General features: G+C 35.2%; 1 protein-coding gene and 1 pseudogene across 1 annotated transcript in view; both read left to right on the forward strand.

The window, feature by feature from the left end:
- The window catches only part of FZD3 (frizzled class receptor 3), an 80,012-nt gene extending 56,632 nt beyond the window's left edge, over nucleotides 1-23,380 (forward strand). Inside the window, exons 3-7 of the mRNA XM_072634809.1 lie at nucleotides 6,259-6,455; nucleotides 7,712-8,729; nucleotides 19,548-19,696; nucleotides 21,099-21,332; nucleotides 22,702-23,380. Coding sequence (XP_072490910.1) covers nucleotides 6,259-6,455; nucleotides 7,712-8,729; nucleotides 19,548-19,696; nucleotides 21,099-21,332; nucleotides 22,702-22,915 — 1,812 coding nt within the window. The 3' untranslated portion in view covers nucleotides 22,916-23,380. The remainder of the gene's footprint in view (nucleotides 1-6,258; nucleotides 6,456-7,711; nucleotides 8,730-19,547; nucleotides 19,697-21,098; nucleotides 21,333-22,701) is intronic.
- LOC140520687 (etoposide-induced protein 2.4 homolog pseudogene) lies at nucleotides 12,301-13,269 on the forward strand (annotated as a pseudogene).
- Nucleotides 23,381-27,776: the final 4,396 nt, after the last annotated feature.

Below are 27,776 nucleotides of genomic sequence, written 5' to 3' on the forward strand. Positions count from 1 at the left end.
ATTCTCCTTAGTTTCCAGCCTTTTGCAACCACAAAAGGCTGATCTAAGTATTTTTGTACATATAGGTCATTTCCTTTTTCTTTAAAACCCTTTTGAATTTAGGCTTAGTGATAGTATAGCTGGATCAAAGGATAAGCACTGCTTAGTGACTTTTAACATATAATTCCAGATTGCTTTCCTGAATGGTTGTACTCATTCACAGGTTGAATTAGTGTGCTTGTTTTCCAACAATAATTGTCATTTTCTATTCTTTCCTTTGCCAATTTGATGAATGTGAGGTGGAACATCAGAATTGCTTTAATTTGAATTTTTCTACTTAGTAATGATTTGGAATATTTTTTTCATAGGTGTCCAATTGGTCTTGGTTTCTTCCCATGGGAAGTAACTGCCTTTTCATATTCTTAGAGCTTTTGTCAATTGGTAAATGGCTCTAATTCTTATGACTTTGACTTAGTTTTTTATATACAGTAGAGCCTCAGTTTACAAGTAATCTGGTTTGCATATGCTTTGCTGAACAAGGAAAAACTTTTTGCAAAATTTGTCTTGAAGGACAAACAAAAATCCACAGTATGAACATCAAAATTTTGTTGGAAAACATCACCCAAATAAGACTGTAGCAATGAGAGCCACAAATATTTTTTAACGATAATGCAGTGTAACATTTCTGTGACATTATGAAAAAATCATCAAAAACAAGGGTCGTAGATAGATTCCTAGTCAGAAGCAAATGTAAAGAAAAAAATCAGTGAGTCAAAATATGAAAGTGATACTAAAAAAAAAATAAGTGAAGGCAGTAGTGTTAGTCTTACTTTTAGTGAAAGTAGCATAAGAGAGAACACTCCAATGTTGAAACCCCTGATGTTCTCAAAGAAGGAGATTGTCCTTTCAAACAATAACCCTTTCTCCTCCTCCTCCCTCTCATCTCCCTCATGCCAGCCACGACTCTTCTCAAAGGTAAAGTGCAGGTTAATTTATTTTATTTTCAGTTTATATTGTGTACTAATCATTACTATTGTATTTCAGGCACATTAGGAACAAAAAAACTTATTTAAAATTGTAAATAATCATTTTACATGAATATTTTTTGGGGATATGGTACCAATCATCTGACTTTGCATCATTTCCTATGGGAAAATTCACTTTTGTGTACAAACAAATCGCATGACGAACAGAATCTCGGAACGAATTATATTCATAAACTGAGGTTCTTACTGTATCTTGGAAATTAGTCCTTTAACAGAGAAATTTCTCCAAAGGTTTTTTTCCCTAATTTTTTCTATTTCATCTTGACTTTATTAGATTTTAAAACCCATTTTAATTTTATGTAATCAAAATTATCCATTTTATCTTCTGTGATCTTCTGTATCTCTTGTTTGGTCATGAACTTTTCTCCTCTCCATATATCTCATAGGTATTTTTTCCTGCGTTTCTCTGATTTGTTTATAATGTAGCCTTTTATATCTAGGTCATATCCATTTGCAGTTTATCTTGGTATGTGGTGTGGAGTGTTAGTCTAAACCTAATTCTTTCCATACTGCTGCCCAGTTTTCTCAGAATTTAAAAAAAGATCAGATATTTAATCCTTAAGTTGGAATCTTTGTCTTTATCAAGCAATAAGCTACTAGATTTGTTTTCTTCTGTGTGTTGTATATCTAATTAGTTCCACTAATTAATTTTTATATGTTTTAACCAGTACCAAATTGTTTTGAGAATTTTTACTTTATAGTTTGAGATTTGGAACTGGTTCCCTTCTTTCCCACTCTTTTTCATTGATTCCTTTGGTATTCTTGACGTTTTATTCCTCTGGATTGATTTTGTTATTTTTTTCTAGTTCTATAGAGTTTTCTTTGGTAGTTTGGTTGGCATGGGACTGAATAAGTAAATTAACAGGTAGAATGATCATTTTTAATTTATTGACTTAACTTATGAGCAATTACTATTTCCCAAATTATTTAGATCTGTCCCTTTTTTTGTAGCTATGTTTATGTTTGTATTTGTGTTCATGTTGTTTTTGTGTTTTTCTTGGCAGGTAGATTTTTATGTTTTATACTGTCTGTAGTTATTTTAAATGGAATTTCTCTTTCTGTCTCTTCCTGCTGGATATTATTGGTAATATACAGAAATACTGATGATTTATGTGGGTTTATTTCATATCCTACAACTTTGCTGACATTTTAATTCTTTCATTTAGTTTTTTGGTTAACTCTAGGGTTCTCTAAATAAAACATTCTATCATTTGCAGAAGTGATCATTTTGTTTTTTCCCTGTCTATGCTTTTTCATTTAATTTCTTTTTCGTGTCTAATTGCTATAGTTAGGATTTCTAGTACAGACATTGAATAGTAATAGTAATACTGGATATCCTTGCTTTATCTTTGATCTTTTTGGAAAGGCCACTAGCTTATCCCCATTACAGGTAATTTTGGCTATTGGTTTTAGATCCTACTTATTTTAAGAAAAGCTCCATTTGTTCCTGTCCTTTATAGTGTTAACATGAATGGATATTATATACTATCAAAAGCCTTTTTTACATCTTTTGAAATAACTATGATTTTTGTTTTATATTTGTAGTTTTCCTAATAATTTCCCAATTTCTGGTACCAATCCAGTGTCATTTATAGTGTATGATATTTGTAATATATTGCTAACGTCTCTTTGCTAGTTTTTTTTACTTAAAATTTTTACATCAGCAATTCATTAAGGAGATTGATCTATAATTTTCATTCTTAGTTTTGACTTTCTGTGGTTTAGGTATCAAGATTATATTTCTGTCATAGAAGGAAGTTGGATCCCTTCTTTCCCAATTTTTTTTCAAGTAGCTTATATAGTATAGGAATTAATTGTTCTTTAAATGGTTGGTAGAATTTGCTTGTAAATCCTTTTGGTCCTGTTTAATTTTTCCTGTGAGAGTTTATTTATAACTTAATTCATGTCTTTTCTTATGATAAGGTTAGTTAAGTATTCTTTTTCCTGTTCTTTACATTTTATTTACATATATTTTATTTATTTTTCTGCTTATTTTCCTCTTCACCAATTCAGGAGTTGCATGATTTTTTAGCAACCTACAGGGTCTTCTGCCCTATCAGGTGTTGGCTCATTTTCCTTTTTCTTGCACTATTTATTCAGAAATGTTTAGATTCACTCAAATGTCTTGGAGGACACATTCCCTTCTATTTGCTATTTGAGATATATAAACAATCAGATGGATATATATGATCAAAAGTTATTCCCCAATAGATTAGGAATGTAGAAACATATATGAATAAATAGTTCTCAAAAGAAGAATTACAAACTTTTAATAGCATGTGAAAAAAATACTTCAGATGACTAATAAGAGAAACTAATCAAAACCTGTAAAGTTTCACCTCGTACTCAGCAGATTGGCAAAAATGACAGAAAATAAGAATTGTTAATATTATAGAAGCTATAGGAAGATAGACACTTTAGTGCATTGTTGGTATTTGGGAAAAATACTTTGGATTTATGCTAACGATTAAACTGCACATTGGTGCATTGTTGGTGGAGCTATGAATTGGCACAACCATTCTGGAAAGCAATTTACGAAGTTGCTAAAATGTCCATATCCTTTGAAAAAGTTCCCATTGCTAGGCTGATTGTTGTTTGTTCTTCATTTTTTAAGAGGACCAGTGACATCATGGGATGATGACTTGCATTTAATTGGGCTTAAGTGAGGCAAAATTCAACCAAGTTGTCAACCCCACTCTCCCAGAGTCATTGGAAATCCAGTGGCAAGACAAAACAGGGTAACTAGGCTTACTGTCCCATAGAAGTCATTGATAAGAAGGAAATCCCCATTATACCAAAATATTTATAGCAGCACTTTTTGTGATTGCAAAGAATTGGGGGAGGGGAGGAGTAGATGCCTATGGATTGGTTAATGATTAAACAGTTGTGGCACATGAATGTAATAGAATATTTCTGTGAACATTAATGATGAATATAAAGAAGCATGGAAAGATTTATGCAATCTGATGCAGAGTGAAGTAAGCAGAGCCAACAAAACAATATATACAATAGCTGCAACAATGTAAATGGGAACACAACCACCCAAAAAATCATTAGTGAATGTTGCAAAGCTGCCAAGTACAAGCATGGCCCCAAAGAAGAGAAATGAGAAGACACCTGCACACCACTCCTTTGCAGAGGTGAGAGGTTCATGGGTGTGTGACATTGTATATAATATAGAATCTCTACCTTGTCCCTGTATCTCACAATTTTACAAAGGGCCTTCTTTTTAAAAAAACTGATTGCTCTTATAATAGCTTAAAATACTATATGTAGCTTCTCATTTTTTGATACAAGTGATTGTGAAGCATGTGATGTGCCCATATTGCATGAGGATCCTCCTCTTTAATGAAGTGTTTTCATATGAATATAGATTAAGAGCTGGAATGGACCTTAAGGTTCATCTATCATATCCAACTCCTTAATTTTACACATGGCAAAACTGAGGCCAAGAAATATTAAATGACTTGTCCATGGTCACACAGTTATTACATTTCTAATACAGGATTCAAAGTCATGTCTTCCTGACTCCCAAGTCCAGTGTTCTATCTATGTTGCTACCTTTTGTCCTGAAATCAATGGAGTTCTGTCATTAGAAGGTCCAATATAAATCTTCCATATAATATCCATCAGCTACCCTGAAATTTTCTTTGGATTTGTCATTGCCATCTGTAAGTTTGCAAAATAATAACAAATTTTGTCTGGCATTAGTTTCAACAACATGTCTTACATATGTAATCAAATGAACATCTTTAACTTCATCTGTTGTATCATCTACTTGCAGTGTGAAAGAAGAAAATAGTGCCTTAATCACAAAGGTTTTCAGACATATGAGCATTTCTCTTCCAACCATATTCTCTACAAGTAGAACTATCCAAAGTTTATAATCTAGTTAGAGAAATAGTTTTGCATATAAGAAAATTAGAAAATTAGATAGAAGTAATAAAATGTTGAATAATGTGATGTTTTAAAGATTTACTTGACAGACCACCTATGCCAGGCCTAGAGGCCTGTGGGCTACCCGAGTCTTCTTACCTTACCTCTATCGGAGGTCTTCGGCTGGCCAAACCGGATAGTCGTATGAGAGAAGAGACCTTCCAGAGTCAAACAAGGGTTGAGCTTTATTCAGGGTCTCGGTTACAAGTGCAGGGGGAATTCTTCCTTAGGAGGGAGAGAGAAAGATCTCCCAAGGAGGCAAAGATCTTACAATAAGAGATTGGAAGTAGAAGTGTAAGTGGGGAGAGAGGGGGAGGGAAGAGCGGAGAGAGGAAAAGCGGAGCCTTCTGTCCTCACACGTGGCCCCTCCACCCAAGAGAGCCTTCAGGCTTTCCTCACCCCAATTAAGCTCTCCAGTCGCATAGTTCGCATCTGAATACCGTGCCTGTTAGATAACAATAGGCGTGCCCAGATCCGGGACAGTCTCGAGGGGGATACTCCTCCCATCACGTTTCTCACGGGAAGAGGCGGAAATACACGAGATAGCTCGGTTCACCTCGATTCCCAGCCGTTTTCCTGGGGGGCCTCATGAGAACTCTAAGATTTAGAAGTTCCCACCTTTACCCGCCCGAGACTGTCCACATGGAATTGAGCTTCCATTCCCAGCACACCTAGGAGTGGAAGAGTAGGAATAGTCATTACCAATTGAAAATCAGTCAGTAATTGACACAGAGCACCTTCCACATATTATAATGTAAGACAGGAAGAAAAATATGATTTAGTTTACAATGAGCTTTTAAAGTCCAGATTTCTTGTGTAACATGAGACTATACTGGTGGTTGTAAATGATTGTTCTGGTGTGGTTTTAACTTTTTCAGCTATTGTATTTTTCTCTGTCTGAGTTTCCTGAATATCATGTTAAAACGTTAGCTTTGTTTACTTCATGTGAATTTTAGAGCCTGAGAACCAGACTCATACTTTTTGGAAACAAAATTAAAAACAAAAGGCAATGAAATGTGGTGCAGTGCAGAGAATACCAGATGTGGAATTGGAGGACCTGGTTGCATATCCTGACTCTGCCACTTACTAGCTGACACTTTGACAAGTTTCATTTCTGGACCTCAGTTTCCTAATCTATAAAATGGGGAAATTGGGTCAGGTTATCTCCAAGTTCCCTATAGCCTCTAAACATATGATTCTATTAAATTTGCCTACAAAGGGTGAAAGTTTTTTAATAATGAAAAACAGTCATGTGGAACTTTTATTTAATTGTTCGATTTCTACCTTCTCTCTCTAGCCATTTCACCCTATGGTGAATCTGGATTGTTCCCGAGATTTCCGTCCTTTTCTCTGTGCACTGTACGCACCTATATGTATGGAATATGGACGTGTTACACTACCCTGTCGTAGGTTATGTCAGCGGGCATACAGTGAATGTTCCAAACTCATGGAAATGTTTGGTGTTCCTTGGCCAGAAGACATGGAATGTAATAGGTGAGAAAATCACTTAAATTTGCATTGGTTGTTTTTTTATCATGTGAATTGGAAAAAAATAGCGTTTGTTAATTTAGAGCAATAATTTCACTTCTGAAGACCTAAATAGTTTCTTAGGGCTTTAAAAATGAATCCAAGCTTGGAAGTACAACTTTCTTTGCATTAAGAATCCACTGAAAGCAAATACCTAAGCAAAATTACATTTTTAAGAACCCCACAAAAGCATATACAAAAGTAAAACTTGATTTAAACATAAATAAAGAGACATAAGAAACATCCCACTCATCTGTTTCTGCTGTTAAGAATAGAAATTATGGAATACTGTGCAATAAACATAACAAATAATAAAATATGTTAATTAATATTATGTCTAATTAAAAGAGAACTGGGTGAAGAGAGGGGAAGGCATCATCAAAAAGAGGGCATAGAGCAGAAAGCAAGACAAAACCATGGAGAAACATAGTTAGGTAATTTGGGAAAGACACACTGACAGGGAATCTGTAGATTGGAGGGAAGAGTCAGTTGTTGGATCACCTAGATCATACTAGCATATGCATTTTTTTTCTTTCTACTTTGCCATGAGATAAAGAAAGATATAAAAAAGTCAAGGGAATTTAGAGGGCCCTTCTTGCTGATCAGGAAGGCTGGAGAAGACTTTTCATTAGTCAACAAACTAAATTGAATAAGGCTGATCAAAAACTGTAGGGAAGCCACTATTTCTTGAAGCATGAGTACCATGTATTGTGAAGGTTTTGAAGCATTCAGAATGACTTAGTCTGGAGAATGTTATTCCTCAAGGAAAAAATCAGGGTTAAATTAAGTAGTGACTCTGAATAGTTAGCAGATTAAGTATTTAATTGTATATGGATACTTGTATTTCTTTAAATCTTATTCTAAATAATAGTAATACCTTATTTGGATGTATAGTGCTTGATAATTTTCAGAGTGCTTTTACATTACTTTCCTTGCTCCTGTATTTTGTCTTTTCTAAGTTTTTTTTTGCCAATTAATGATTTTATTTTAGCCATTTTAATAATAAAGTTTACTTTTATAGGAAAAACAAATTGACTGAAAAAACATATTATTCTCCTTGATTTGGTTAATCACACTTATGAGAAATGTGGCTATTTTGGGGAAAAGCATATTTGATTTAATTGTAAGCTAGGTACTTAATGAAGAAATGAACCATCTTACCTAGATCTTTATAGCAGGACCTAAGATTGTAAAGGTACTTCTTTTTTTTTTAAACTTCTTAGGTTCCCAGATTGTGATGAACCCTATCCTCGTCTGATAGATCTTCATTTAGCTGGAGAGCCAACTGAAGGAGCCCCAGTGGCAGTTCAAAGAGACTATGGTTTCTGGTGTCCCCGAGAGTTGAAAATTGATCCTGATCTGGGCTATTCTTTTCTTCATGTGCGTGATTGTTCACCTCCTTGTCCAAATATGTACTTTAGACGAGAAGAACTTTCATTTGCTCGATATTTTATAGGATTGATTTCCATCATTTGCCTCTCTGCTACATTGTTTACTTTTTTAACTTTTTTAATTGATGTTACAAGATTCCGCTATCCTGAAAGGCCTATTATATTTTACGCTGTCTGCTACATGATGGTGTCATTAATTTTCTTCATTGGGTTTTTGCTTGAGGATCGAGTAGCCTGCAATGCATCTAGCCCTGCCCAGTACAAGGCTTCCACAGTGACACAAGGGTCTCATAATAAAGCCTGCACTATGCTTTTCATGGTGCTCTATTTCTTTACCATGGCTGGCAGTGTCTGGTGGGTCATACTTACAATCACATGGTTTTTGGCAGCTGTGCCAAAGTGGGGGAGTGAAGCTATTGAGAAGAAAGCATTACTTTTTCATGCCAGTGCATGGGGCATTCCTGGAACTCTCACTATCATCCTTTTAGCTATGAATAAAATTGAAGGTGACAATATCAGTGGCGTATGTTTTGTTGGCCTCTACGATGTTGATGCATTGAGATACTTTGTTCTGGCTCCCCTCTGCCTGTATGTGGTAGTTGGAGTTTCTCTTCTATTAGCTGGTATCATATCCTTAAACAGAGTTCGCATTGAGATTCCATTAGAAAAGGAAAATCAAGACAAGTTGGTGAAGTTCATGATCCGGATTGGTGTGTTCAGTATTCTGTATCTTGTACCACTCTTGGTTGTAATTGGATGCTATTTTTATGAACAAGCCTACCGTGGCATATGGGAAACAACATGGATACAAGAACGCTGCAGAGAATATCATATTCCATGTCCCTATCAGGTAAGGAAACACATTATATATTTCAGTATTGGTTGTTGATAGTTTAGACTCCTTCATTTGAAAACTACTTCTCCCTAGTCTGTGACCAAATATTTATTTGGGAATGGCTTTTTTCTTATAAATTTGAGTCTCTGCCTTATGTATCTTGGAAATGGAAACTGTATCAAAGAAACTTGATGGAAAGATCTTTTCCCCCAGTTACCAGCTTCCCTTCTAATTTTAATGGAACTAGTTTTGTTTTTGCAAAATTTAAATTTTATAAATCCAAATTATCCATTTTATCTTCATTAGCCCTCTCTGTCCCTTGTTTGGTCACAAACTATTCTCCTATCCACAGATCTGAAAGGTAATTTCATCCTTGCTTTGTTAATTAGTTTATGATGTCATCTTTTGTGTTTAAGTCATACCTATTTGGAACTTACTTTGGTATATTATTTGAGGTGTTGGTCTCTACCTAATTTCTGCTGGACTTCTTTCCAGTCTTCTAGCTGTTTTTGATGAATATAGAGTTGGCACCCCAGTATAGTATCTAGGATCTTTGGGTTTATCAAACAGTAAAGCTTGTTGATTTGTTTGCTTTTATAATGTTGTATACCTAATATGTTTCGCTGATCAACCTCTCTTTTTTAACAAATATTAAAAAAAATGTTGATAATTACTTCTTTGTATTATAGTTTAAGATTTGGAACAGTTAGAACTCGTTCTTTCTCACTTTTTTTCATTATTGCTTTGAGATTCTTGACCTTTTGTTTCTCCAGATTAATTTTATTATTTTTCCTAGATGTTTAAAGCTAGAACTTTGGTAATTCAAAAAGAATTCTGTTATGTCAATATAATTCCAGTGTATGTCTTGGTAAATGAAATCCTAAGGATTTTATATATTTTATAGTTATTTTGAGTAGAATTTCTCTCCCTCTTGGGTTTTGTTGGTAACATACAGAAACATTGATGATTCGTGTTAGGTTTTTTTTCTGTTGTGCAATTTAGCTAAACTTGTTTCATTTGATTTTTAGTTGACTCGTCTTTGGCCTCTCCAATATAACCTTTAGAAACATAGCAAAAATTATGATTCTGCCCAAGTTTATCTATTGTTTTAACTCTGTGCCAAATTACTTTATAGGTTAGATACTTTATAGAGTATAGCTTTTAGACAAAATAATGAAAAATTATTTTAAAAAAGGAACAAAAGGGCAAGATATTAAGGGAAATAATAAGAGAAAAGTGGGATAATGAAGGTTTGATGCTACAGATCTCAAAATTATAATACAGGCACTGGGCCCTGAATAAATGGGGGCAGCAAGGTGTGTGTGTGTGTGTGTGTGTGTGTGTGTGTGTGTGAGAGAAATTTGAGCAAACTCCACCAGCCTTTCTTTCTTCTAGCCAGAATCATAAACCATGTTAGACAAATTGGTTTGACCAGAAATCAGGATCCAGATCAAAGATAATATCAGAAAAATGCACAAATGGGAGAGAACTGGCAAATGTATGTGTATCCCCATTAAAGAACTGAATAAAAACAAGAACAAGAAAAATAAGAACAAGAAAAAAGGCAAGATGAGAAGTGCCCCAAAAGAGTAGTACCCCAGGGATGATGGACATACATAACGAAAACCATAACCACAGCCCATAGATCATCAAACAAGCAGACAGATTACAACAGCCCAAGTCCTATGCAGTGCCCACACAAACATGATATTCGATGAGATCCAGACAGATCCAGAGAAGCAGTCTGGGTCAGAAGATATCTCTGATGAGCAGAATTTATAGTCCTCTACGGAAAATGCGTTGAATAGTTCAGGAAAAAAAGTAGAAATGCAACCCCCTGTAAGCAACAATATAACCATGGAAGTATAAAATATTTCTAAGGATTCAGAAGGAATGCCACCTCTGTAAAGATGAATTCCCAACAAAACATGATTTAGACAGTAAATTAGATTTTCTGATATAATTTTTACCTAAGATACAAGTCAAGTAAACAAGCCTTTGCTAGTGGGCTTACTTCTAAAACAACCAGACTAATGTTCTCTTAGATTAAGAACAAAATTCCTAACTTTTTCAGTTTTGCTGAGGAAAAAAAATCAAGAAGATCCAAAGGGTATAACTTCTTACATGCTGGGAAAACAAACAGTTTTTGCTCTCAAATCAAATATTCAGAAGTTTTAAGTTACTCTCTATGAAAAGATTGGTGTGAGGATTTCAGGAAGATCTAATGTACTGTTTCTAATGGTGATAATAATAATAGTAATAATAATATCCCACAGGACTCTGTTTTAGGACTTTTTCTCTTCTTTATCTATTCTCTTTCACTTGGTGAGCTTATCACTTCTCATGGATTCAGTTATCATCTCTGTGGAATATCTCAAACTGCATGTCCTATAGACATTTTAAACTGAACATGTCCAAAATTGAGCTCCTTATCTCTCCCTAACCTCCTTATTATTATTATTGAAGGTGCCACTATCCTTTCAGACACCAAAGTTCACAACCTAGATGTCATTCCTCACCCTCTTGGGGCCTCCATATCCAATTAGTTGTCAGTCATGTCAGTTCTGCCTTCATGACATCTCCCCATATGCTTCTTTTCTCCTCTGATATTCCCAGCACCCTGGTGCAGGCAGCTTATGCCTGAACTGTAGCAATAACCTCATCATTGGTCCCCTTTCCTCAGGTCTCTCCCCATTCCATTCCATCCTCCACTCAGCTTTCAAATTTTCCTTACTAAAGTACAGGTCTGACCATGTCATCTAGCCTATTCAGTCAATTCCAATGGGTACTTATTAACTCCAGGATAAAAGGTAAAATTCTCTGCGTAGCATTTCAAAGCCCTTTATAACCTACTCCAGCCCCAACTTTTACACCTTACCTAGCCCAGCCTATTTTTCTGTACAGTGACAATGGCCTCTTTGCTATTCCTTGCACAAGACACCATATCTGTCAGCTCCAGGCATTTTCCCTGGCTATCTTCCATGCCTGGAATTGTCTCCCTTCTCCTCTCCATCCCTTGGCTTCCATGGCTTCCTTTAAGTCCCATCTCCTATAAGAAGCCTTTCCTAATTCCCCTTAATGCTAGTGCAAATATATGTTGTTCGGAAGATCACCAATTAGAGATGCAACTAGAAGTGGACAAAAAGGAGCAGACTTTCTTGTCTGTTGATTTTCTCCAGCTTATCCTGACGTGGCTTACTTGTACATAATTGTTTGCATATTGTCTCTATCATTAGATTGTAAGCTCCCCAGCACGTAGCACAGTGCCTGGCACATAGTAAGTGCTTAATAAGTCCTTACTGATTGATTAACCAACTAGTTACAATCAAAAAAATTATTGCTTCTCTTGCACATATTGCCAGTATGCTCACTTCCCTGTCCTGAGTTGCTTGCCAAGTGTGGGAGGTGTAGCTCATTGAGCAAAGATAGAGGTGGCTAAGAGCATGGGAGGTAGTCGGGGCCAGAATAGCTAAGTGGGCTGCAAATAAGCTGTATATTTTCTAGCTCTTCACAATGAGAGATTTATGGGTCCCTTTGCCCCTTCTCCCTATAATTAGGGGATGGCAGAAGTGATACATAAGTAGAGATGACTGAGAGTGTCAAAATGTTTTTCATAACCTTGCCAGAGAAATGAAGGATTCCATCTGGGTCATTTGCACCTCCAGTCTGGATGCTAGGACCCATCAGAGGAGGGTCCTATTATTAGACAGCCTAGCGTGAAGAGTATAACCAGGAGAGTGAGCCACAGTCCCTGCTTCAGTCAGTAACAACTCACATTATTTGGAGACCCTTTCTGCATGGAGATTTCTGGTCTTGGCTAGTCTCTCACCTTATCTTCAGTGCTGCGGGGTATTTGCTCTTAATGCCATCTGTTTCCAGGAAATTTCCTGGCATTTGAAATGTTGGGGAGGAAGCCTTACCTGTTTCCAAATACCATGAAGATCATCACTGACATCCTTCTCAGCCTCTTGCTACAGATCCTTTTCCTGATCCGGGAAACGTTTGTGAGTTTCTTCCCAATCCATCTTATTGGCCAGTTGGTCAGTCCCTTATTGCTTCTCTACTCATTCTTTTTCTGAGTACCACTAGTTCAACAAAGAAATTGAAATGTGCTATTGATTACACAACATTGAAAGGAATTGTGCCTATTACTTTGAATTTGTTCTGCAGTCTTATTACATTATTATCAGCCACTTTTTCTCTATCATCTTTCCTCTGTACATCATCAGAATAAGTGAAATGAAAAGCCCTGGAAAAATGTACCACTTCTAGTTGCATCTCTTTTTAGTGATCTACCTAGCAACAGATTTTCACAAGATAATTTACCTTCAGTCTTCCCTGGGTAGCTCATCTGCTACAGAGAAACTCCCTTCAACACACTTATCTACTGCTATACTGAAAGCACCTACCAAACTACCACCAAAGAGTTTGAGTTTGGGGACAGGCATTGGTGGTTAGTTTCACCCAAGAAAAGTAGGACTCACTCTGCCAAGGGCTTTCTGCACTTTTCCAATGTTATTTACGAGAATTTGGTATTTTATTTTCTTATTCAAAGTATGGGGCAGTAATTTTTTGACATTCATATCTGGGTTTTTAATAGTATTGCAAATCTAAAATGATAGATGTTTTCAGCAACAATTTTCTAGCTTTTGCCAGTGCTTTGCTAATTTGAATACTTCCCTTGTTCTCCTATGCCATTCTTTCCTCTCCCCCTGCTACCAACCCTCAGATGAATGGATTTTGTGAATCCAGTTGTTTCTTTGTTTTTGAGTGTGTGTGTGTGTGTGTGTGTGTGTGTGTGTGTGTGTGTGTGTGTGTGAAATAAATACACAGGGCGTGGAGAGAAGAGTCTTTCAGGTATTTCTGGTTACTTCTTTCTGCAGTAGTCTTTGTCTTTGTTTTTTTCCCTTTATCTCAGGTTAGGTTTTCACCCTTCCTGCTCCATTGTGAAAATAAAAGAACCTGAAGAAGTAGCAAAAATCACTTGTATACTTAAGGTTCCCTAATTTTCAGGGGAAGTACCAACTTCATACAAGTGTTACCATTAGCACAAGATGCTTGGTTCTCTCCCTTCCTCTGATTAGAGAGGGTAAAAAGTAGACATCACAGAGCTCCTCCCAAATCCTCCACCATTTAAGGAGAATGCTGAGGACGTTCAGCTCATCATTTGCCACCCAACTGCTCTCCTGGATTACATGATGTCCAGAAATTCATCATTCTGTAAAGTGAAATCAATTCTGTAACTCATCTCTTCTCATTATCCTCAGATAATTTCCTATCTCAGCTGTAGGACATTATCATGCCCCATGCTAGGTACCCTTTCTCTGTATCCCACCCCCATCCTTTTCAGCTTCTTTTGTAGTGTAGTCTTCTCCCATTAGGTTGTGAGCTTCTTGAGGGCAGGGACTATTTTATTTCCTTCCTTGTATCTCCAGTGCTTAGCAGAGGATCTGGCACATAGTAGGCACTTGATAAATGTTTATTGACTATTGACCAAGATTTCCTGAAAAAGTGAGTTTTCTTAAGCACCAGGGAGAGCTCCATCCACTAGCGAGCCAAAAGTCTGAAATTTACTTTTGTCAAATCACTGCCATATCCAGCACTTCAGAGGGATGTTGAGTGCTGCACATTATTAGGAGCTACATTATAAAGTGAAAGAACAAATATTAAAATGTAGAGAGAGAAGTTTTTTTCTGACACCAGATGGTTGTGGGGACAGGGATAATAAGGGCACATCACAGAAATTGTACAACTGAAAATAAGAATTAAATTAAACAAATAGGTGCTTGAAGTTAAGTTTCTAACGGTATTCAGGAAATACTCAGTCTTGTTTGGGTTCAGGAGAAAGGGATTTAGAGTAAATGGGCAGATGTGAAGAACAAGATGGAGCACTAGACATTTTCTCTAATGCTCATGACCTCTCAAACTTCTCCAAAACAGTAATTATGCACAAGAGATAAAGCAGTTTCAGCTATCTTCACAGTCTAGGACAACCAGAACCCCTAACAAGGTAAAAACTTTATGAACTAACAGCAGAGAAGATTGATACCTAACTCCTAACTTGCTCATGCAGTACTCCTCTCCTTTTCAGGGAAGGGTGTACAAGTTGACTCACATGCATACAACAGAACTCAGCTCTCCTACCTTAAACTTCTCCCAGGATTGTGGAAAATCAAAAGGCAGAAACTTTTTGGTAGAAACAAAACTGGCTGAAACAACAGTGTGGCTATACTCTGCTACAACAAAAACTCTGCCATAAAACTGAGGAACAGTTCTTGAGAATGGGATACATGTGGGTGACTGAGTGCTCAGTTCATTAAGCCTGAGGAAAAAATCCCAACATCCAGCTAAGACCAATTCTGTTCCCCCAGGAGTCACTTGGGGTAAAGACCGAAGCCTGTGAAATGTGAATTGAACAGAGGGGAGGAGGTTAACAAGGTTTTGAACTCCATCTCTCAGGGAAATTTATCAAAGAGGAAGGGGTCATAGAGAGCAGTAGGGAAATATAAAGGAAAAAAACTGGAATTATCAGATATCTTAGGTGAAAGAAAAAAAGACTTTGAGCACAAGCAGGTAGAGCAACAGGGAAGATATTAATAACAACAGGGAATATGGCCTCCAGATCAAGTAACATAGTCCAGACATCTATGAACAAATATTGAAAGACAAAAGAAAATAAATCAATACTTGATGAGGCAAAGGACTCTGTGAATTTCTAAGAGAGAGTGGAACCAGAGGAAGATGTTCTTGAATGGTTAAAAATAGAAATAAGAATTGCGAAATCAGAATTTATGGCCTTATAGCAGAAATAATTGACAGAATAGAAAAAGTTGAATCCATAGCATCAAGTCTCACCAATAAAACAAAAGGAAATAGCAGATTGGGAACACAAGTACATATAAGTGAAGGACAATCTGAAAGAAGACAAAAAGCAATAAATAACATTTTAAAAAGCATTCTTCACAAGCAAAACATACTGATTTTGAAGACAGGATGCATAAAGACAACTTAAGAATCATAGATTTTCCAAAAGACCATAATATGTCAATTGAACTAATGTTGAGTGAAGTATGCAGAGCCAGAAGAACATTGTACGCAGTAACAGCAATATTGTGTAATGATCAGCTTTGATAGATTTAGCTCTTCTCAGCAATACAATGATCTAAAACAATTCCAATAGACTCATGATGGAAAATACTATCCACATCCAGAGAAAGAACTATGAAGTTTGAACACAGACTGAAGCATACTATTTTTTTGGTTTGTTTTTTTTCCTTCTCATGATTTTTCCTTTTTGTTCTGATTCTTTCACAATATGACTAATATGGAAATATGTTTAATATGATTTTACATGTATAGCCTATCTCAGATTGCTTGCTATTTTGGGGAGAGGGGAAGGAGGGAGGGAGAGAGAAAAAATAGAATGCAGAATTTTATAAAAGTGAATGTTGAAAACTATTTTTAATGTAATTGGAAAAAAAAATACTACTAAGTGGGGGGGGGGTGTGAAGAGAGTGTACCAACTCAAAAAAAATTCAACATAATTACAAAAGAAATGGTACAAGAAAACTACCCAGAAGTTTTCAACACTGAAAACAAAGTACCAATCAAAAGAATCCATAGATCTTCAGGGGGAAAAAAACTTACACTGCAAACTCCATGACATATAATGCATAATTTAACCATTCCATTTATAAACAACACATTCCACAAATGACCAGGAGAAAGTGACCTTCAAATACAATGGGAAGAAATTTAAAATAGTCCAATGCTATTCTGCACCTACCAGAAACTGTAGAAGGGAATAGAATAATGTGATCTAAAAAGCAAAAGAGCTTAAGATACTACCCAAAGTGGCACACCTTACAAATTTGATCTTATCTGTAAGTGAAAAAAATATGGATTGCAATAAAAGAAGTGTTTTGAAACATTTCTAGAAAGAAAACCAAATTTAGACAAATGATTTACTTCTCAAATACCCCCAAACAATGGAAATACAAGAAAGGTAAACAAATACAGCAACCAAGGACAACAACAAAATAACAACAGAGAGACTATTGAGATTTCTTTCTAAAAATGCATAAAGAGATAAAGCTAATAGCAGAAGGCAAGTAGATGTGATGGTAGAGAAAAAGAATTCACACATCATGGATTAAACCTCACAGTGACCCCACCTATAGGTAAATCAGGTTTTTTTTGTGAGATTAAATTACAAAATGGAAGAGTGTGTAAAAGAGGAAAGGAGAAGGAAAAGGGTTATTGGTGTACTTCAATCAAGTTAAAGATTAATAGTGATCAGAAAATAACTCTTTTATTCTCTCAGGAAGAAGAAAACCTTTAGGAGAATGGACAGAGGCAGAGGGAGGGAGCAGATCAAAGAAAGAGAGAATCTTATTAGTCAGAGGGGGTACCACTGATAAATGCTTCCATGAGAAAGAGAGGTAGTTTATAAAGAAAGAAGACCTATCAATGAGTATAATCTGCAGGGATTTGGTGAGACCACTCATCTTGTCCCAGAAAAATGAGAATCAGAGCTCTAGGTGTTATATGACACCCAGAAGAGTGAGAAAGTAAGGAAGTAGTGAGGAGATTTCATGGCAAATGAAGGGAAAGTAACCATGGGAAGGCGAAGTTATTAACGACCTACACAATCAGGGGCGTAGGAAAATTCCAACCATGGAGCAGTATCATCTCTGTCATCTACAGGAACTGCAGTGACTAAGGACAATATCTCTAAAGCTATAACACGGAAAATATTTAGAAGAGGGAACCCAAAAATAGGTACTTGAGAAGCTTTTAATTCCAGGAGAAATATAAAGATTAGTGAAGGAAAAAATAAATACAAGGGCTATGAATCAAAGAATAAAAGTATGGGATAGACAGAAAGAGAAGATAAATGAAAAGAATGAATAAAAGAATCTTTTTAGGAAAAGATACAGAAAATAAAGTTTTTAAAATTATCAAAACATGTTGAAGGGGAAGAGAAGAATGTTGATTTTACTTGACCACTTACCCAAAAGGGGGAAGAATTATATAAGTAGATAAAAGAAAGAAAGAAAAAGGAACTTAAAAGTTAAGCAAAATTCCAAAATTAGGAAAAGAGGTAACAAAAAGGAGATTAGGTTTGAGTGTGAGAGGAAAAGAGTTGCTGGAAATAAGATTACCTTAAAATTAGGCTAAAATAACTGAAGAGATGAAATAATCTATTTACAGAAGAAGAAAGATAATTCTAATTTGGGGAGCAAAAAGCAAACTGATATTAGAGGAAAATGGAGGAAAATATAAAACTAATTTTCATAACTTTAGATGTGAATGGATTGTAGTAAAACAAAAAAAAGTATTATCTTAGATAAAAAAATTAAACTCTACCATCTATTACTTTTAAGAAGCATATGTCAAAAAAAGACATACACAGAATAAAAAATGAAAACTGGGGGGAAATTACAATGGCAAAGTAAATGAGCAGTTTATTGCATTAAATATAATTGGAGGGGAGCTGGTTCTGCAAAGTGTTTTCCTGAAACTCTGGTCTTCTCTTTTGTGCAATTTAAAAGCAGAGATTCTCAAAAACCTATTTTGTAAGCTTAGAATTGGTGAATTTACATTTGCGTATGTAAAGTTTCCATCACACAAGGAAAAAATATGCAGATTACTTGAAGCATTAAGAAAGCCTTTGGGGGAGAACTTTGTATCCACTGTTGGTTAACCCAAAAAAATCCTTTACTTTGGTATTTTTCCAAGAAAATCTTAAAGAAAATGCAATAGTTGTCCATAATTGCAGATGAGTGATTGCAAATTTGTCTTGTAGGAGAAATATCATTGGAAGTTATATAGAGTTTGTAGAATTTGTACACAAAATATATTTATAAAATATATGGTTGAAAGATATTTGAAGCTCTTTAAATTTCTTTGATATGCTCCAATAAGATCCTTTATAGTTTTGATAAAACGTTATGTTTAAGACTGCATTAAAAAAAACCCTACAGACATTTCTAGGACTTCCTTCATGTGGCGGTGGTTTGTGAAAGATCATTTAAGCTGTCAAGGTCATAATTGGAATTTTTGTGACAAAATAACAAATAGAAAATAGATCACTGGAACAGATTATATAAGCAGAATCCTAGAAGAAAATGCATAAGAACTGTGCTCGAATCCTATATCCACCCGGAAGACTTTACAAGTACTATAGACCATGTGACATCTACCAAAATTAGGGGTTTAAACTAGATGCCTCTCAGGTCCTTTCTAGCTCTAGATCTAAAATCCTATGTCTCTCCCTTCCCTATGTAATTCAGCACTGTAATTGTTTTATGTGCATTATAATGCTTAACAGTATACTTCATAAAAACCTGTCTTAGGCTTCTTTTGTGTCTCTCACAGTACTATATATTAGCTATATAATACAAATTGTAGAAGCTGAATAAATAGTTATTGATTAATTATGTATTTAAAGGTACTTTTATTTAAAATCTTGGATGTAAAACTTCTTCTATAGGAACATAACTCATTTTATATAAAAATCAAACAGTGGAATTTTGAGATATAAAATTTCATTTTAAAATCAAGTTTACAGAACTTACCTGTTCCATATCAAGAAATGTTTTATACGGGTATACTTTATTTTAAGAAAAGCTATAAAAAAGATTATCATTTTGCAAAATACCTAAATGATTTATTATAAAAACAAATTCTCTTTATTCTATCAAAATGTTATTTGATTTACACAGTTTTCTATTGCATAAAGCAAGGTACAACTAGAACATACTAGTTAGTTGAAACTAAATGAGTGAACTTTGATGTTTAAATTACATTTTTTTCTTTCACTTCCTGTAGGTAACTCAAATGAGTCGACCAGACCTAATTCTATTTCTGATGAAATATTTAATGGCTCTCATAGTTGGTATTCCCTCCATTTTTTGGGTTGGAAGCAAAAAGACATGCTTTGAATGGGCTAGCTTTTTTCATGGACGCAGGAAAAAGGAGTAAGTTTTTAAAAATTAGCGTTTTTTAAAAAAAGAAAATAATGTTTTCAGTAATTCTACTTTGTTGCTCATATTGATGTATTTTGACTTTGAAGAAGCAAGCAAGATACAGCTTTGCCAGGAATCACTAATTATGATTGACACAGCAGTATGTTTTCATTTTTAAAAAAAATATAAAATGAATGCTTACAGTCTGCAGATAGCAAAAATCCCAGCATTCTGACAAAATTTTTTACCCTGCCTCCTGTTCAACAAACATGTCATTCTATTCAGAGGAGAGAGGAGCAGCCTTGCAGTCAGGAAGCCCTGGGTTTGGGTACTGCCTCTGATGACTATGGGCAAAATTCACTTGACTTCTCATCGTCCTATGCAACTCTGTTATAGATGAGTTGCCAGTCAGCATTGGTAGAAGGAGGCTCCACTAAGGGAAGTCCCTCCTCAGATAAAATCATAGATCTGAACTCTTCACCAAAGAAATCCTCATAAAAGGAACTAACTGATAAGGGTGGAAAATCATGTTCTAAAACATGGGGTTAAAAAATTTAACTGAATTTATATTTAAACTTATAAAAACTTTAAACTGCACTAAGACATTTAGGGCAACCTTTATCATGAAACTTCACTTAGAATATTGAAGGGAAGGCCCATTATACTGAAAAATCTGAGTTAATTTATATAGCCCTTTATTCTTTTCAAATGAAAATAAAATCTCTTATTTGAGCTTGCCTACTTTTTAAGTCATGTAAGGACATGTATTTTTATTCAAATTTTGCAGGTAAAGAATTTAAGGTTCAAAATGTTAAATCTCTTTTCCAAAGTAACAGTGTCAAAGGCAGGAGAAGCCTTAGATGTCATTTCTGGAGTTTAGCACATTGTTTAATGTAAGAGGTGACTTTGCTTTAAAGAGATTGATTTCCTTAGTATCACACAGCTAGTTAGTCAAAGAACTAGAATCAGAACTGTGGTTTCCTGATTCCCAAACCATTTGTCTTTTCAGTACACCCTTTGGGTGAAACTAGGTTGATTTGAATCTTGGTTATCTTATTGTGAAATGTCTCTCTCCTTTATAAATTCATCCTTTAGAGCTAATAATTAACCTCACAACATACATAAACCTGGCTTGTTCATCTATTTTGCATGTAGTCATAATGACAGTGAGGTGGTAAAATGGATTGAGTGTTGAGCCTGGTGTCAGAAAGACTTAAATTGAAATCCAGCTTTAGACACACAGCTGTATGACTCTGGGCACATTACATCTGTCTGTCTCAGTTTCCTTAACTAGAAAATTGGGAATTATAAGAGCACCTATCTCACAGGGTTGTCGTGAGAAGTAAAGTGCTTAGCCTAGTACCTAGCCCATAGTAGGTACGTAATAAGTGCTTGTTCCCTTTCCCCCCTCTAGGATGGTAAATGAGAGTCGCCAAGTCCTCCAGGAACCTGATTTTGCCCAGTCCCTTTTGAGGGATCCCAATACTCCTATTATTCGAAAATCAAGAGGAACTTCTACCCAGGGAACATCCACACATGCCTCTTCTACACAGCTGGCTATGGTGGATGATCAGAGGAGCAAAGCAGGGAGTGTCCACAGCAAAGTGAGCAGCTACCATGGCAGTCTCCACAGGTCTCGTGATGGCAGGTAAGTGATTTAAATGCTTCCATATATTTCATTAATTTCAAAGCACAGAAAAAAAAGACTACCTCCTAGCCAGATTACCTACTGTCCCGATTTAAATGAGGTATTGGCCATTACTTAGGCAAGTTCAAGGCATTGACTTTGTATACTTGTTCACAGCTAAGAATAATAAGTATGTGCATTGGCACTGAGAGATAAATGAAGAAAGACAATAGTGGACATGTCCATACATAGTGTATATGTAATCAGATGTGCATCTGTAATGTACATAGATGAATACACTAAAATACAAATGCAGATCACTTAGAACCATTGACTGTGCCACTGGAACATCAAATTAATCAAGCATTTATTGACTTTGTGCTCATATCTCGTTGTTGCGTGTCAGTCGTTTTCAGTCATGTCTGACTCTTTGCAACTCCACTTGGGTTTTGCTTGGCAGAGATACTGGAGTAGTTTGCCATTTCCTTTTCCAGCTCATTTTATAAATGAGGAACTGGGGTGAACAGAGTGAAGTGACTTACCCAGCATCACATAGCTCGTAAGTGTCTGAGACCAGAGTTGAACTCAGGAAGATGAATCTGACTGACTCCAGGCCCAGCACTCTCTCCCCTGTGCCACCTAGCTGCCTCTCATGTCTTGTATGTGTTCGTCCTTCGTTGCCGAAGAAGACCATGCCGTCAGAGAAATGACTTGCACTTGACTTTGTTTTGAGTGAGGGAGGTCTGTGCAGGTCACCAGCCTCACTTCTCCTCCAGAGCCATCTGAGTCCAGTGACCAGATGTTCATCAAGATGATTGGAGATGACCCAGGAGGAGGCAATTGGGGTTAAGTGACTTGCCCAAGGTCACACAGCTAGTGAGTGTCAAGTGTCTGAGGTGAGATTTGAACCCAGGTCCTCCTGACTCCTGCACTGGTGGTCTATCCACTGCACCACTCAGGCACTGTGAAAGAAAGGCAAAAACCAGATCATATTCCCAAGGAGCTCATAGTCTACATTGGGGTAGGGGTGGGGGAACAGCAGGCGTTATGTATTTATTAAGGTAAATTGGGGGTAGTCTCAGAGGGAAGACACTAAGATTAAAGAGGACTATGGAAGTCTTCTTGTAGAAGGTGGGACTATTTAGCTGAGACTTGAAGGAAGTGTGGAAACCAGGAGTTGGAGGGGAGAAGGAAGCGTTCCCTGGCTGAATGCCCTGCTACACCACTAGTGGCAGAGCCAAGGGCCTGAGCCAACTCAGAGAATTATCTTTTTTAAAAAATTGTTATTTCTGCCATCGAGTTGATATCTTTGTCATTTCTATGTACAATCATAACATTATGTTCTCCCAGTGGTTTGTTGCCTTTCTCAAACTGCACTTTCCTGTGTTAGGTACACTCCTTGCAGTTACAGAGGGATGGAGGAAAGGCTCCCTCATGGCAGTATGTCACGTCTTACTGATCACTCCAGACACAGCAGTTCTCACCGGCTCAATGAACAGTCCCGGCATAGCAGTGTCAGAGATCTCACCAATAACCCCATGACTCACATCACCCATGGGACCAGCATGAATCGGGTTATTGAAGAGGATGGAACCAGTGCTTGATTTGGTTTGTTCAGCAGGGTGAACTTAGGCTGTTGTGAAACCTGGATTCCATCTCTTTGCCATTGCATGACCGATTACAGTAACTCAGTATTATCATGCTTCCAATCAGGTGCTGATTGTGTATGTTGGGAAAGCAAAAGTGTCTCTTGCTTTTTAAAGTCTTGTTTTTACATTGCATCAGAATTGAAATGTTGAGTGTTCCAACAAACTAGAAATTAAGAAATTGTTCAAGATTATTAATTACTAATTATTTGGTCTTTTTCCCCAATACACACATTATGGAACTTCTTATTTTATATTTAGAATAATTTAAATGTGTAATAATTGTCACTTAGTCATCCTTTATATAAGAAGGAACTAGTGTTGAGATAATATTAAGGTATCCAAGGAAAAGAAAACAAAGTCTGTATGTTAAAGGAATTTTGCATCAGATAAATAACTTTGTTTCCACTAAGTAAAGAAAAAGGCCGTCATCTTAAGAACTATACCTAGAATTTTAGAAACCATCAATTGTGTTTTAACAAATCCTGCGGAAATACAGTAGAAAAATCTGAGTAGTCTATTAGAGACCGACATTTACAAATTGTATTTTAAAAAATAGTAACTCCAGAGATTTCACACCAGAATTAGCTTTATAGGAGAAGGCAAGGGATTACTCCCTTCCTACACACACACACGCACACACACACACACACAATTTTGTCATTCTCACTGTTATCAAGTATATCTTGTGCTCATTTTGTAGTTCTAGCTTGTTTCTTTGCATGATGGAGAAACTCCAATTTATATACAGCTGATTACTTATAATATTATAGATTTCTAAAGCAAATCCATACTCAAATCAATTCCATTGAGGTATACATCAGAATAAGCAGAGTTTATGGTGGCCGTAATCTCAAAATATCCCTTTTTTCAATAGTGAAGCATTTTTCCATGATGATACTTTGCCTCTGCCAGTTTTCTGGTCAGTAAAACAGCTAAAGTGTTGAAGAAGAGATAGAATGCCTGCAAAGTACCAGACCTGACTCTGGCATCTAGACCCCTCTGCTTGTCTTCTAGCAGATTATCTGTACTTAACTTGCCTTGCCTGAAGAGACTCCAAAGCCTTCACTGACGCCCTTCTTTACAGTTACTGGGTATTCAATTTAATTCAACAAACATTTGTGAGGTGCCTACTATTTTCATTCCAGGCAGTGTGTTTAGGCAGTGGACATGTGAAGACAAAAATGAAACCACCCATCTCAAGGAATTTCCATTCCACTAGTAATTCTCTTTCCCATCTAAAATATTTCAGAAATTGCTGGAGTCCAAAGGAATAGTTTTAGGTGTGTGGAATATAAATAGAAGTAAATGAAACATAGCTGTGCTTGTAACAAAGTACCTCTTCCTCCTCAAAATATTAATTCAAAAATGTTAGTGAGCCTTTGTCTTGTAAATCACTTTCAATATTAGATTGTGATCTTTTTAGGCATGAAAAATTAGTCTGGAATTAATGAAGTTATTAGAAAATACTAAATTGTATCTGCATAATAGAAACATTCAAATTTTCTTGTCCCTAATGTTGATCTGATGGCACCTAGTATAACCAAAAACAAAAGCTAAATTTTAATGGCATACTTATGTATGCTTTGTAGTCCGAATGTATTGTTTGCCTCTTTAAAACATGTACCATTAAAAACTTTAAGGCATGCAGAAGTGCCATGACGGCCTACTGACTGACAAGCATTTATTTTGCTGCTTCTTGCTGCCTTCTTTTTAAAACAAAAAGTAATTTTTGATAAGACACTAAGCTTAATACCATATGTAGTGTGCTGCAAAATAGCAACTCCATTTTTTCTGTTGTTTTTATCTGACAAGTGAACAAATATTTCTCTTTAAAGTACATATGTAAACTAATGCTTTAAAATCAATTATGAATGATTTTAATGAAAATAGCCTAATGCAGTTCTTTCAGTAAGATATTCAAAAATTAACGCAAAAGATTTGAGACATTGTAAATCTAAAAATCATTAAAAATATTATTTTTCAAGATATAATGATGAGATTCATCATGGTATTAATGAACACTTATAAGCTCAAGCCATTCAAATTTTCATCCCAACTAAAATTTTAAAGTACATGAAGTCACTATTTTATAAGAATTGCATCTACAAAATAATGAAAAACATATAAATTGACTTGAATGAAGTCTCTTTCTCTTGGGCCACTTAAATTCAGCAGATTTATTAAGCATCTAAATGCAAAGCATTCTGCTATACTACTAGTTTCAATAATGTGTCCCAAATTCTCATAATGAATTCAGAAAACAAATCAGAATAGTTCTGTAAAGTGAGTAATTTGTTTTCTATTTGGTCTCTTGAGTGACATAAGGTCTTAGAGATCATTTATGTGAATACTGTCAAATTTTCAGTGGTATTTTTTTCCTCCTTAAGAAGCTAGAACCATTTTATAAAAGTTTTGGTTGTCACTCAGCAATAGAAAAGCTAATTACATTTTTACCTACCTCATTATTTGCTTTGTGGCATAGCTGGAAAGCAAACAGTTTGAATCATCAATCATTTTAATACAGGTCAAATCCCATTATACTGTAATCCAAGGAACTATCTCAATTAAAAAATACATATACCACTTGTTGAAATTTTGGAACTATTTAGGGGATGAGACGGAGGTATAGAAATTTTCATTATAATGGGATTTGACCTATATAATGCAATGGCAGAATTCTGCTTACACACAGTCATATTAAGATGACAAAATCTTAGGAATCTGGGGGACAAAGATGTTAGCTTCAGAAGCTTCCCTCTGACCTCAATACTTTTTTAAAAAGCAAGAACTGAGTGATTTTACCAGTATTCCTGTAGTATATGCTACAAACCAATAATCCACATTAACTTTTCAAATTAAATTTCTTCAGGAACCATTGTATTATTAAAATTGATTTGATATTTAGGTTATGTTATGTGCCAAGCTAGATTTTACTCTCCAAAAAGAAAGCGATTCAATGAAATAAGTTTGAACATTAATTTTGAGACCTTTACTACATTATTCATTCACTATGTCATTGTGTAATCATGGTACAAGTGATTTTATCATATAACGGAGAGAGAGTAGACCCTATAACTTTTTGTGGACTCTCATGTGTTTAAAGATTAGTTTCTTCCTAATTTTTGGAAAAGTATTTACTAAAAGCTTTGTGGCTTTCATTGTGGCAGACTTGCATTTTAGGTCATCATTCTGTGAGAAATATGTGTGTATGTGTATGTATATATATGTATATATATATATATATACATATATATATATATATATATATATGCACATTTTTTTAAAATCTGTGTAAAGATTTTATTCCCTTTTCCCTTTCATCCCACAAAACAAAGGATGGCATTTTGTACAATATAGATTTACAAAAAGGAATCCTGATTTCTCTAATGCATTTTTACAGCTGATTGAAATAAGGAAGTGTTTACATTTAACTCAGCTACATTTATTGGTAGCTTTAAGGTTTTTATACATAATTTATGCATTATGTTTTAATCTATTTTTATGACAAAATCTAATTTAATATTTTCCCCCAACTTTCCTTGTATCAGTTAGGTGAACTTCAGATCTAGGAAAGAAGTATGAAAACTAAGCATACAGGGTTTTTCTATTCATCTGGCTGTGATTCAAGTATTAGAACTTAGTCTGTCATCATCTTTCTAATTTTAATTCTAATCCTTATAACTTGAACAACTAAAGAAACATTATTATGATCTTTTTCAAGAATGAAAATATACTGTCCTCTAGGAAGGAAATTATTGAACACTTATTTGAAACCAACTATCTACATTAAAAACTCCCATTCAATAATTCTTAAAAATACCTAAGTAAAATAAATATATTTAATTAAACAACTTTGAAATATAGGCAAGATGTAATGCAGTGAAAAGTAACTTTTCACTGTCTTAGAGAGATTACAGAGAGAAAAGTTTCCCTTAGTCTATTCCTTTCTCAGTAGACAATTACTCCCTATAAGATATCTGGTCAAGATTCTTTTTAAATGTGTAACATCTCCTTATTCCCTCAAAGAATTATTTTATGATAGTAGCCAAATGTAGTAAATGGTATTATGTCTTCTTGGGACATAGTCATTTTCCACAATACACATGTTTAGCATGATAATCTTATTTTATATATGAATCTGTCCATTTTTTACATTTATTTCATCATTGATGCCAGTCAAATTTGCTTTCTATTGTGAAACATCAGTTTTCTAATTTTTTTTTTTACTAATTCAATTGGTAAAAATACTTATAAAAAACTCTATTCATTCTTTTCATTTTATAGTTCATCACTTCATTTTCAGAATGAAGCAGATCACCATTTCTTTACCTATCCCATTATACCAATAGGTTACATGTCTTATAATCTAGTTGGTTTGTATATATTAATTTTCCAAATATTTACTTCACTGATGTTTTCCTGTGTTTTCAAACTGTTACTTCATAATTGCTTCTACTTAATAAATTGAGACGTTTTTATTTTAACCTTCCTGCTAAGACCATGTCTAGAGTAGAAAGGGCAGTGGACAACAAGTCAGGAGAACTGAGTTCTAGTTCTACTTTTTTTGATAGCTTGTCAGGTTTTTTTTTAGGCTGTGCACTTAACAGATGTAAACCTTGGACTAGATGATCTGTAAGCTCCTTCCTAGTTCCAAAATTCTGTAATTCTGTGTTGGCTCTTTTATATTTGTCATTCTGAAATCTAATCTTTTTCTTCTCTTGAATGATACTGTCAGCTCCTGCTTTTTTCAGGATTCTACTATGTTATAAATTCCACTGTGTCATTCTTCAAAATAGTTTTTTAAAAGATTTGAAAA

The sequence above is a fragment of the Notamacropus eugenii genome, chromosome 1 (assembly GCF_028372415.1).
Source record: "Notamacropus eugenii isolate mMacEug1 chromosome 1, mMacEug1.pri_v2, whole genome shotgun sequence".
NCBI lineage: Eukaryota > Metazoa > Chordata > Mammalia > Diprotodontia > Macropodidae > Notamacropus > Notamacropus eugenii.